The sequence below is a fragment of the Channa argus genome, chromosome 18, assembly GCF_033026475.1.
Source record: "Channa argus isolate prfri chromosome 18, Channa argus male v1.0, whole genome shotgun sequence".
Taxonomy (NCBI): domain Eukaryota; kingdom Metazoa; phylum Chordata; class Actinopteri; order Anabantiformes; family Channidae; genus Channa; species Channa argus.
The window spans coordinates 22010555-22022992 of record NC_090214.1 but is presented as its reverse complement, the minus strand read 5'-3'; the positions used below and the strand labels follow the sequence as shown (position 1 = coordinate 22022992).

The following is a 12438-nucleotide window of genomic DNA, read 5'->3' as shown; positions in this document are numbered from 1 at the left end:
GAAATTTTAATTGTCAAAAGCTCAAGATCATGAGTGGATATAAAAAGGCCATCTGAGACTATCAGAAGTGAGGATGAAGTCAGATTAATGTCAGTATAAAAACATGGAACTTACAGAATTCTTCACCTACTGTTCATAATTTGATCTGTTACTGTTCATTATATGAACCGTGGGATAAAAGAGTTAAAATGAATAGAAAATACAAGGAAAGCTCTGAATGTAAGGGACAAGGCCAAGAACTTGTATTGAATGCTCATGATCTTCAGGCCCTCAGGGAGAACTGCATTAAAAACAGATATGATTCTGTGGTGGAAATCACTGCATGGGCTCAGAGAATGGACTCTGTCACCCATTGAAAACGTGATGCATTATGAAGAGAAAAATACAACAAAGCAGCCCTCGATCTGTTCAGCAGCTGAAACCCTATATCAGACAAAACGGGAGAAATGTTGCAGGGAAAAATTAAAGGAGTTCGTCTCCTTATTTGCAAAACATTGGTAAACATGCCCCTGTCCCAACATTTTTCGAAATGTTGTTGGCATCAAGTTCAAAATGAGCTAATAATTTTCACATTTTTTTCAAAAAAAAGGTTCAGATTATCTTGAATCATTGCTTTCTCTTTTTTCCTGGAAATTGTGTTTGTAAGTTTATCATAATTTAAATGAACTGCACATTCCTTTATTTATACCATGATCTTCTTTCTGGTTCAGCTCGTACCGACATGCTGTCACAGTATACAGTGCCTTGAAAAAGTTCTATTACCCCTTGAAATATTCCACATTTTGTTATGTTACAACCAAATAAGTAAATGTATTTAATGGGGATTGTACGTGATAAACCAACACAAAGTGGTGTGAAGTGAAAGGAAAATGATAAATGGTTTTCAAAATATTTTACAAATTAATATCTGAAAAGTGTGGAGTGCATTTGTATTCAGCCCCTTTTACTCTGATACTTCTAACTAAAATCCAGTGGAACCAATAGTCCGCCTGTGTGTAATTAAATCTCAGTATAAATACAACTGTTCTGTGAAGCCCTCAGAGGTTTGTTAGAGATTTGAGGGATAAAGTTGTGTAGTAGTTTAAAGGAGGGTTAGGTTATAAAAAAAAATACCCCAAGCTTTGAACATCTCACAAGGCCCTGTAAACTGTACAATCTATCATCCTAAAAAAGAAAGAGTATGGTACAACTGCAAACCTACCAAGACAGGGCCATCCAACTAAACTGACAGTCCGGGCAAGGAGAGTAATCATAGAAGCAGCCAAGAGGCCCATGGTAACTCTGCAGGAGCTGCAGAGACCCACAGCTCAGGTGGGAGAATCTGTCCACAGGACAACTATTAGTCATGCACACCGCAAATTTCTTTAGCAGGGAAGGGTAAGCTGGTCAGAGTTGATGGGAAGATGGATGGAGCCAAATACAGGGCAATCTTGTTAGTCTGCAAAATACTTGAGACTGGGGAGGAGGTTCACCTTCCAACAGGACAATGACCCTAAACATACAGCCAGAGCTACAAGGAAATGGTTTAGATCAAACCATATTCATGTGTTAGTGGCCCAGTCAAAGTCCAGAGATAAATCCAATTGAGAATCTGTGGCAACACTTGAAAATTGCTGTTCACAGATTCTCTCCATCCAATATGACTGAGCTTAAGCCATTTTGAAAAGAAGAATGGGCATAAATTTCACTCAAACCCCAAAAGACTTACACACTTACGCTACATTTTTCAGATACTTATTTGGAAAAATGTCTTTTTAAACATGTTTGTGTTGGTATATCACATAAAATCCAAATAAAATATATTTACATTTGACATTATTACGTGACAAAATCATATTAAGACTTTTTCAAAACACCGTAATACTGTAACATGTACTCTAGAGATTTTCTCTCAGCTCTTGTTCACCGTCTTAATAATGGTCCCTCTTCATGCTGAGTCTGTAATTACCTCTGCTCCAACTCTGTTTATCAGACCTATTTACAACTGTGTGTGTAATGTGACAGTAAGCTGTGCTTCTGTGTACCATCCATCCTGCAGGACACGAGCACTCTCCAGTCACATGGTGACACACTCCTCCATTTTGACATGGACATCTCTCCTCACACTGCTGCCCATGTTTACCTGGAGGACACAGGTCTTCACAGCTACCAAGAAAAAAAGTGTCCAATTAATTAATATCAGTCTACTTTTGAACGTGATACATGGACATTTCATTTATATAACAATCATAAACTTGCCTGAGATTTGTAATCTTTAAAATAAACAATTTTATCATTGGTTCAAAATTATAATAGTTTACATGGTATAAATAATTATTAAAATGTCACTATTGGCTAAAGTAACAATATAACATAATAATTACAAATATAAAGATTATTACATATTTAATTACATAATTATTGCATATTTAATGGATCCCATGTAACACTTGAACAATTGCATTATTTGTAAAATGATCACTCACTGACATCACAAAATAAGGAAAATCAAAAACTAACTGTAAATATCCTTATATTTACAGTATATGTGTAAATGGGAAGAGAAAAAAATGTTTCTCTTCATCTGTAAGTCAGGTCCAGTCAGGCTGTCAGGACTGTTGACTGACATTTTCATCATGCTTGCCTAAGGTGGTATGTCCCTTCACAGCATTTTACTCAGCTTCTCTGGGTGATAAGGTTGTGATTAAATGCTCTAGTAGAACAAAAACTCAAACATTCTACAAAACATTGATGATCAGAATGAGCTCTTTCAGCTCATGAATGCAAGTTGTTTTCCAAGATGATAAATATCCTCTAGTCAGTGGAACTGCAACACATTGCTCTAACACATGAGCATGTCTTGGTCTCATGAGTTTTTGCTGATGCTAACATGACATCACAGTTTCAGGTCTTCTCTGAAGTAGGGGAAATCTAGATTTGTTGGCATTATTTTCCTTAAGGGATCCTATATGAGACCTATAACGTGTGGTGTGGCTATAGAGTGGTTCAGTCTGAGCCACTCACACTGACTACAAGTGTTTCACATACATAGGGACAGTGAAAATGAAGATTTATACAAGGAATGTCCTTCAAGGTCTTAATGAACACAACCACATCACAAGTCACTGAGCCCCTATGTTTCAGTCTGACCTGGTTTCTTTGGTAACTTGGTTCTCAGTTGACAAAAGAAAGTAAACTGCATTCAAAACACACAGATTATCTTCCTGCAGAATGTGGTCTTTACCTTTAACATCACTGTTGGGATTAAAAAATGCAAATAGATTCTCACACATTTTCTCCTCTGACTTACAAAGCTCCAGTGTATCCTGGTGAGCACTTGCATTCTCCAGTCACATGGTGACAGATTGCACCATTCTGGCACTGGCACTTCTGTTGACATCCATTTCCATAGGTGCCTGCTTCACACTGGACCTCACACCGCCAGCCTTGATATCCAGGAGTGCAGATACAGGCCCCGGTGATGGGGTTACACAGGGCTCCATTCTGGCACTGACATCTGTTGCTGCAATGGGAACCCCAGTGGTAGCTGTCACAAGCTGAGGGGAAGATGAGAAAAAACTGTGAAGATTTAGATCAGGGGTGCCCCATAAGTTGATCACGATCGGCCGGTCGATCGCAAAGGTAGTGTGGGTGGATCGCATGGAATTAACAAAGTAGACGTCAGTCCATCATCCGTCCTCATTATAAAATTTGTCTCTTGATTGACGTACAGGGCAGCCAGTCTGACATCTGACCTTTTCTGACACATGGCGCATGCGCATACATACAACGGCGCCAAGCGCTGCAAAACTCTAGCAAGCTATCGAGAGCCTCCAATTTATTTCTTTTAAACTTAAGAAAGGGTATAAAAATGAGTGGGGGAGATGGACTTTGTTAAACTATGTCAATTTCAAAGTGCGTTTGCCTCATCTGCCAGTCGGTCATCGCTATACTAAAGAAGGGAAATGTGGAGCAGCATTTTGGGACTGTTTATAAAAAATACGACACTGACTTCCCTCCGAAAGGCAAACTGAGAAAAGGAAGGATAAAGGAAGGATAAAGGCTTGCTATCAGCTGCTACTGTCCGGACTATGCATCCCTAGCTGATTTTACTCAGTGCAAGTAATCAGAGTAAGGTAATGAAAAAAAAAAAAGGTACAGAGTTGTATTGCGCAATATGGGTTCATGTAGTTATGCAAGCCACACCAACATATATTGTGCATATAAAGAATTCTCAATATATTAATAAACAAATATGTTTCGTATTAGTAGGTACATCATTTTGACTTGGTCATTTTATAAGTAGCTCACAAGCCAAAAAAGTGTGGGCACCCCTGATTTAGACCATCTTCTTTGGCATGCATCATTGCCCAGGGCCCAGGATGTCATTTATTATTTTTGATAGATTACGTCATCACCTGCACTTCATCAGTATTTATCCTGAGTTTATATATCCCCTCTTAACCTTCACCAGTTGCTAGATTGTCTGCTATGTCTCCAAACCTTGTGGTCACATTTGGATCCATGCTCGAATCACCCTGCCTCATGTCAAGACTGCTCATCTGTATCCGATTCTGTGAATCCCCTGTTCATGCCCGGCTGCTTAAGATTCTGCTCACTGATGGGCTTTTTAACAAACTGTTTTTGGTTTGGATATTTTGGAGAATAGGAGGCTCTTAGCATTGTTAGCATTGTTTTCTCCCTTGTTATTATGCATGTAATCACTTGTCCTCTAATCAGTCTTGGTCACCAAGTAGATCTGCACACAGGTCAACCGTTTTTATAGCACGTTTTGTTGCACATGCTCCTAAAAGAATTCAGCTGGTTATATGAACTTCATGTGGGCTACAGGTGCTTCCTTTATAGACACACAATCCCCCACACACACACAAAAAAAATAAATTATTGACCCATCTCCTGAAACGTCCCAAAACAAAAAATTCCCTATGCTGTTTTTTTAAGTACAAACATTTTTTTAACCATTCTACTTTAGTAGAATGGCCACTTTTATTTTCCAATTGTTTGAACTACTGTTGCATTAGCTGATCACCTCAATGTTTATTCAAAATGCTTCTGCTCTGGTTTTAATAAACTTGAGAAACAAGTCCCTGTGATGACTTTCATCTTAATGACAAGCTTCAACAGTGAGCTGCGTGCCATCCCAATCATTAATTAAAGTAACCCACCTAAACAAAATTAACAGTTAAACCAAAGTCTGCTTCACATGACTGACATGAAAACCTATGACTCCACAAACAAGCAGGAGACTCAGTTACTGTGTGGCTACAACCTAAACCCACCTAATTAACTTCTGGCTGCTGGGTTTGAGTCCTAATTAGACCACACCTCACACAGATCAACAAGCACTGCCGTGTCTCTGGCCTTTCCATCACAATCTGCAGTTGAAGCTTCACTATGTGTAACTGTGGTAAACTGTTGAGCCTGCCAATGTGTTGGATCACATTTATTCTAGATGTCCTTCATCTTGCAGAGAACACATGCGGCCTCTGACTTCTCAGGGCCTGGTACTTACATGGGAGGGAGTATGGTTAACAGTGACTCCTAGACCTATCATTATGGGACTCTACAGTACGTCATGAAGGTCTATATTAGGCTCAAGGGAAGATTGGATTTTTTACTAGGAAAGACAGGAAAGACAAGAAATCCATAATCTACAATATGAATATTACTGTGGTGCTGTAGGCAACTGCTCGGCAGTTTAGTCTTCTTTTCACAGTCTTGGCCAACATTTTAATTGGTTACTAAAACTGCTCACTGAAGTAAGTGACTCCCTCTTTTAAAGCATGATTGGAAGAATAAATTCAGAAATGCATTGATTTATATTGTAATAAAGACAGTCATGTCATAAAGTATTCAGACTTTTCGCAGCAGTTACTGCTTTGTAATAACTTCTGTTATTTTCTAGAACAGAAGTTCTAGCTGCTGTCACTTGCATCCTGTTGGCTTTCATTTTTCTTGAGATGAGTCCATCTGAAGCAAATTGAAATGACCAACATGTAGAAAGGTATAGAATGCTGTGTATAATGCATGTCAGGACAAAAACCAAGCCACAAAGCCCAAGGAACTCACTGTAGAGCTTTTTCAATGATCCCAGGAGTACAGTGGAAATAAAAAGAAGTGTGAACTTCATAGTCACTGTAATTGAACTTCAGAAGTTCTCTGCAGAGAAGAAAGAACAAGGCAGGAGGACAAACATCTTAGTAAAACTCAATCAGACCTTATGGTAGAGTGGTTAGACAGAAGCCTGTTTAGAGTTTGTCAATATACATTTGTAACATTTAAAGGACTGTTAGAGCATGAGGAAGAATATTCTGTTGTCTGATGACCCACATTTAAACACTATGGCAATGCTCATTATCCCACTAATACTCCTAGTCATTTGGTAGATGCATTTATCCAAAGCAACTTTTGAAAGAGGTATAAAGCGAGACAAAAGCTGAGGGAAAAGATATATAGGAACAAAAGAAAGACTTGACACCAATGACACCAATGAACTAAAGAGCTCTGCTTGTGATTGTTTGCTGGGTGGTGCAGGGACCACCAGAAACACTTTGAGTACGGTGAGTGGGAGAGTTTGTAGACCTGTATGATGGTGTTTATGTAGGGAAGTACTGTTGAGCTTTGGTTACTCTGGTTTCCTCCAACAGTTCAAAGACATGCATGTTAGGTTAATTGGTGACTATAAATTGTCTGTAGGTGTGAATGTTAGTGTAAATGGTTCTGTGTGTGTGTGTGTATGTCTCTCTGTGTTGCCCCAAAAATAGACTGGAGACATTTACAGGATGGACCCCACCTCTATGCTTCAGCACCCCGGCACCCTGAACAGGATTAGTGGTTAAAGATAACTGAGACATGGATGAGTGGTGTTGAGTTGACCACTCTGTGGGGGAGTGTAGCCACTGGAAGCTAGAGTAGAGATACCATCCCAAGTGAAGCAAGGTAGTCACAAGTCCTTCACAGAAAGGTTTTCCTGAACTTCTCCTATTACAAAAAGCACCCCCACATAAAACAGCAGATTTCTGTTGAAAATGCACATTTTTGGCACCAAAATAACAGGTGGTGAAAGTCCATTTTTGCCCAGTCACAACACTGGGTTACAAGTGTACAAACCAAACACAGACTTAGTAGGATTAAGGACAAAGACATGAGGGTTAGGTTTAGTCACTAAATAAACGTGCAGGATCAGTGAAGTAGTTGCCCATCCGATCTCTACAAACTCCTCCTGAGAAATGTTTGAGGGTCTAAATACTAGGTGGTCTTAACTGCTGCTAGATGTCACTAAACAGTGGGAACTTTGTCACTTTGTTAGTTTTCATGTAATGATGTTTCATCCAGCCACTCCACTCTTTTAATAAAGCCAATTAAAAAACAGATTCAAACACATACAAGGCAGACGGAGCTGCCTATTAAACATGAAAATATTAAATATTAAAACCAGGCTTCCTGTTTACTTGACAGTTGATAGGATATATCAGCAGCAGTTAAGATAAGATATATGCTTTCTTGACCTGCCGCTGTCCTTTCGGCCGTGAGTTCAGTGTCGCCACAGCGGGTCATTGTCCGCATGTTGATTTGGCACAGTTTTTACGCCGGATGCCCTTCCTGACGAAACCCTCCCCAATTTCTACTGGACATGGACCAGCACCAGAAGGGGAGGGGAATGGGCTGTTAGGGGTTCAGTGACTTAGGGGTCCAGAGACAGGGGCACTTTAACATATAGCTCGGGCCGGGGATCGAACCACTCACCCTGTGGTGGCCTTTACCAACTGAGCAACAGCCGCCCCCTATATATTCTTTCTTGAGAAACATGGTTAACTGGTAACTTGAGTATAAACACACTGATTGTTGGTGATTCTCTTTTTAATTTAACATGGTCATATAAAATTTACTAATGGATATTCTCAAACGCATGTGATACAGACTCACCATTGTGCAGGGGCTGGACGAAACTTTTAAATCCAAACTAATAATTTTCCCTAAAAGGTTAAAGTTCATTCTTAACTATGGAAACCACAGTTTAACATGAAAAAAAAAATCTAAACTTGGCAGTTTGATGACACTCCCTAGTGACATTTAAGTGGATTTTGGGGCGACTGTGGCACAGGAAGGTAGAGCGGTTGTCCACCAATCTCGCAGTTGCTGGTTCAATCCCTGTCTCCTCCGGTCACGCGTCGAAGTGTCCTTGAGCAAAACACTGAACCCCAACTTAGTTGTCCAGGTGAGCGTTGGCCAGCTGCATAGCAGCTCCCCCATTGGTGTTTGAGTGGGTGTGAATGGGTGAATAAGAAGCAGTGTAAAGTGTTCTGAGTGCCAATAGGTAGAAAAGCCCTATATAAGTGCAGAATATTTTGAGTTGAGATTTTGTTTTTTAACATAATTTTATTTGAGGTCTACAATCACCAGACCTTAATTATTCGCACAAACTGTGCCAAAAATAAGTTTTTGTTAAATAACAATGAATTTCCTTTGAGCTATGTCACCACAGCTTGGGTTTTATGTGCCCAGCATGCAGAGTAACACAGAAAACCATTTCACCATTCTGAAGTTGTTCAAGTGATTAACAGGCTCCTTTTTTCCTTCGACATTAGCCTGCTTCACTCTGACCTGATAAAAAGTGCACCCTTCCTTTTCCTCAGGCAATCTAGCCTGTGTCACAAACAAGAAGCAAGAGGGGGGTGGGGAGGGACAAAGAGTAGGAGGAGATTAGAGATACTAAGATGCACATGTAAAACTATTCCTGCATTTAAGTCTGCCATCATGGTACCTTTGTGTAACCTGACCTAGATCGAAAGAAGGCCAAACCCCAAGAGCTTGGGGCTCCTCATCCGCTTGCCGGAGAATAGACTGTTCTCTTTCATCAGGCTATTCAAGATGGTCACGAACAAAAAAGACTGCACTGTGCCAGGATTTGGTCACAAGGCTGCATGCAATCCTGTCTTAGACAGGATCTCATGGTTTTTTCTTATAAAAACCTCTATAAGGGTTAAAACCTCTGATATGGGTATATTCATATCGATGGATGCAGACACTTCATAAAAGTTTCGTTTTAATACACTCAAACCAAGAGAGATTTCGGGGTTAAAAGGCATTCAAGTAGAGGAAAAAGTATTGAGGGAGTAACTTGAGCTGCCAGTTGTTAAGGGTTGGCTCAGCTCTCGCTCTCCACACTGAGGAGGGATGGGGACTGGGATGTTTTTCTATTTAGTGATTACCCAGCCTACTTGGCATTTTGCACTCATGGGAACAGAATATGCCTTTCCCACTGATACACAGGATTCCCAGTGAGAAAAAAACATCTGTAACATTCCTCCAGTTTTCCATGCTGAGCAGGAATGAACATCTTCCTCTAGAGATTTATTGTTACATTACAATAAAACCATCTCAAAATTAGGCAATTTACAAAGACATTCAATGTGTATGTTCAAAACAAAGAACGTCCAAAGTTTGTAGTCCCCCCTACCAAATGCTAAAGTGTCACTGGGCAAGATACTGAACCCCTAACCCACCCAACCCCAGCTGCTGAGGTTGCGAAAGCGTACAGCCAAGCTTATGGGATAAGCCAAAAGAGGAAAAAAATACTGCATTAAGTCCTTTTTGGTGTCTCCACCAAAATTGAATCCAACGGATGAAAGTTATTTTCTTTTGAAGATGTACTGCCAACGTCAGACTCTTCCAACAGAACAACAACCAGGATGATGAGGGGCTGACTCCTACCAAGAGGTAATTAGAGCCAGAATAACCAGATATGGATTATTAAGTAGTAATATTTATCTTTATTCTTGAAATGTTACTTCTTGATGATTAGTGTGTCTAACTGTTGTGTCATTGTCTATTGTTCTGGGACTTAATTACCATTCTCCCAGTGCCAAGACACCATTCTTGGACTTACAGATGGAAACAGTTTTAGCAAAGCTGAATTTGAGAAAGAGAAAAACAATTTTCTACTTGGTTTTCACATCAAAGCTGTGCATCTAAACAAACACTGTTTCTCACAGCTTAATTTTCTACATTGTGCGTCCTTTATGCTGTATTCACTGAAATCAAGCCGAGTTTTTCAAGTGAGACCCTTCTGACTCAGACAATGGGGCATTAGGCCCAAATGCACATATTCTTTTTTTAACTGTAAATCTGTCATATGTACTGTTTTATTTGTATCTGTTAAATTGAACCAATTGTTCATTATTTTTTTTGTAGAAATATTCCTAAAAAGCTGTTAATTTAGAAAGAGGGGTGCTGTCTGCTGTGAAGCCAGACTGACTGAAAACCACTGGCAACAGCTTGGTGATACTTGCTCCTAGTTTTTGTTGTGCTGACCAAAATCTAACCTGCCAGATAATGACAGTGATTACTGCTTGATCACTGAGTTTTAGTTTGTTTATTGAAGTTTGATAAAGACTCAAATCTATAGGGCAGAGAGTGGTGGAGCCTAGCAGACCGTAGAGGAGCAAAGCCGGGCAGGGAGAGGGACAGGTGGGCAGAGCAGTGTGGATTAATTTTGAGTATCATGCTAGGACCTGCTGGAGGTGAAGGTCATTACTTGCCACATTGAATAAACTTTGTGTCATATTATCTCTCAGTCTTTCTGACTAAGCTGATAGATTAGTGGATCAGCACCAGTTTTCTTACTGTGGAAATATTTCTATCTATAGGTCCACTCTAATATTATTGGTAGGTTGTTTTGTGCATTGTGTCTCAGTCCCTCAGGGGCAGCTTTAGTGATTTGAAGGCCCAAGGCAGACGCAGATATACCCCCCAATGCTCAACCCTGACTCATTCTCTAAAGCTTGATTTATGGTTGTACGTTGAATCTATGCAGGGGCTATGCCATAGCTTATCCAATTGGCCTGTGCCATTTTTGTGTGTTAGTGTGTCTTCTTTCTATTGTTGTATTCACACAACAAAGGGATCTATGATATACAGTACAACCCATTGTGTTGTTATTGTCATTGTTGTTGCTGCTGCTATTTTCTCACAGCTGAACTTTAGCCGAGCATCTTGTGCCACTATCCCGTGTACCAAGTCACAAGCCTAAGTGCCCCAGGTCATTTTCTAGAGCACACTCTTCTGCTCCTATTATTTCTGCTTACCCCTGAAAATGGCTTTACCCCATTTCGTCTTCTCAAGCTACACATTGATCCTATTATTATTATCCTATTGGTCATATTGTTGAGGTCTGCTGACCTGTAAAACACAGTTAATGTATTAGTCTTTGGTGGCTCTTGGTGAAATATAAGATGAGCTACTGAAGAGGATGATGGTGGCTGATCTTATTATTTTTTAAATAAAAAAAAAGAAAAACACACCACACTTTTTTAAAGATACCACTGTGGATGGTTTATTGATTTTTTGTTAGTTATATTATTCTACAATCCATGTATTTCTACTTTTGCATGTATAGTTTTGAACATGTCCTTAACATCTGCTTTGTGTTGCATTTTGGTCCACAAGGAACATCACTTTACATTCCTGTGTGCAGTCTAATGTTTAAAACATTTACATGTTTGAAAATGACAATAAACTCAAATCTTAACCAAGAGGCGATTGTATGGGTTTCAGACTGCTACTGATCTGCACACTTACTGCCCCAGATCCATTCCAGTGGTTACTGCAGGTGGTAAATAGTAAATGGCTTTTATCCAAAGTGCTTTACAATGTTGCTTCACAATGTTGCTTCTCATTCACCCATCCTCACACACACACAGACCGATGGCCATGCAAGGTGCTCACATGATCCACTGGGAGATACCTAACCGGGGGTTAAGCGACTTGCCCAAGGACACTTTCACACGTACTTTACCCAGGAGGACTGGGAATAAAACTGAACTTACCAACTGAGCTACAGCCACCCTGTAGATAAATGCTCTGCACTTATATAGCACTTTTCTACCTATTGGCACTAAAAGCACTTTACACTGCTTCTTATTCACCCATACACACTCATACACATGGGGGAGCTGATATGCAGCTGGCCAACACTCACTGGCAACTAAGTTGGGGTTCAGTGTCTCGCTCAAGGACACTTCGACCTTCATGTGACTGGAGAAGCCAGGGATCGAACCAACAACTGTGAGATTGGTGGACAACCGCTCTACCTTCCTGCGCCACAGTCGCCCCCTTGATGAAGAAGAAGTACCAGAAAGCGTAGGAACATGTATAGGTTAACATACAGGTGCTGTTCAGCACTTGTGTTTTGATGTACTGAGTCGGAGTTAGATTGAATTAGGACCTAGAATAATCCATGAAGGTGAAATACTGAGGAAGCTTGAAATGCTCATCTCACAGTTGCTCCATAAAGATTTCATTTTGCATTTTCATTGAAAGGGGAAATATTTTAATGTTTTTTGTAATGACCACTAGAATATAAATTTCAATCTCTTCCTTACTAGTTTTAAGTATGCAGATCCTTAAAACTACAAAATGCTACTTTTGGGGAATCAA

The 12438-nt window shown here is 40.0% G+C and overlaps 1 protein-coding gene across 4 annotated transcripts in view; it reads right to left on the bottom strand.

The window, feature by feature from the left end:
- The window catches only part of megf10 (multiple EGF-like-domains 10), a 59803-nt gene that overhangs the window by 30237 nt on the left and 17128 nt on the right, over nt 1-12438 (bottom strand). For 3 of the 4 annotated variants that reach the window (XM_067484365.1, XM_067484367.1, XM_067484366.1), the window contains exons 6-7: nt 3290-3536; nt 2025-2145 (exon numbers count right to left, since the gene is read on the bottom strand). In XM_067484365.1, coding sequence (XP_067340466.1) covers nt 2025-2145; nt 3290-3536 — 368 coding nt within the window. Of the gene's footprint in view, nt 1-2024; nt 2146-3289; nt 3537-6069; nt 6160-12438 lie in introns of all 4 variants that reach the window. The other variant, XM_067484368.1, reaches the window with a different exon arrangement.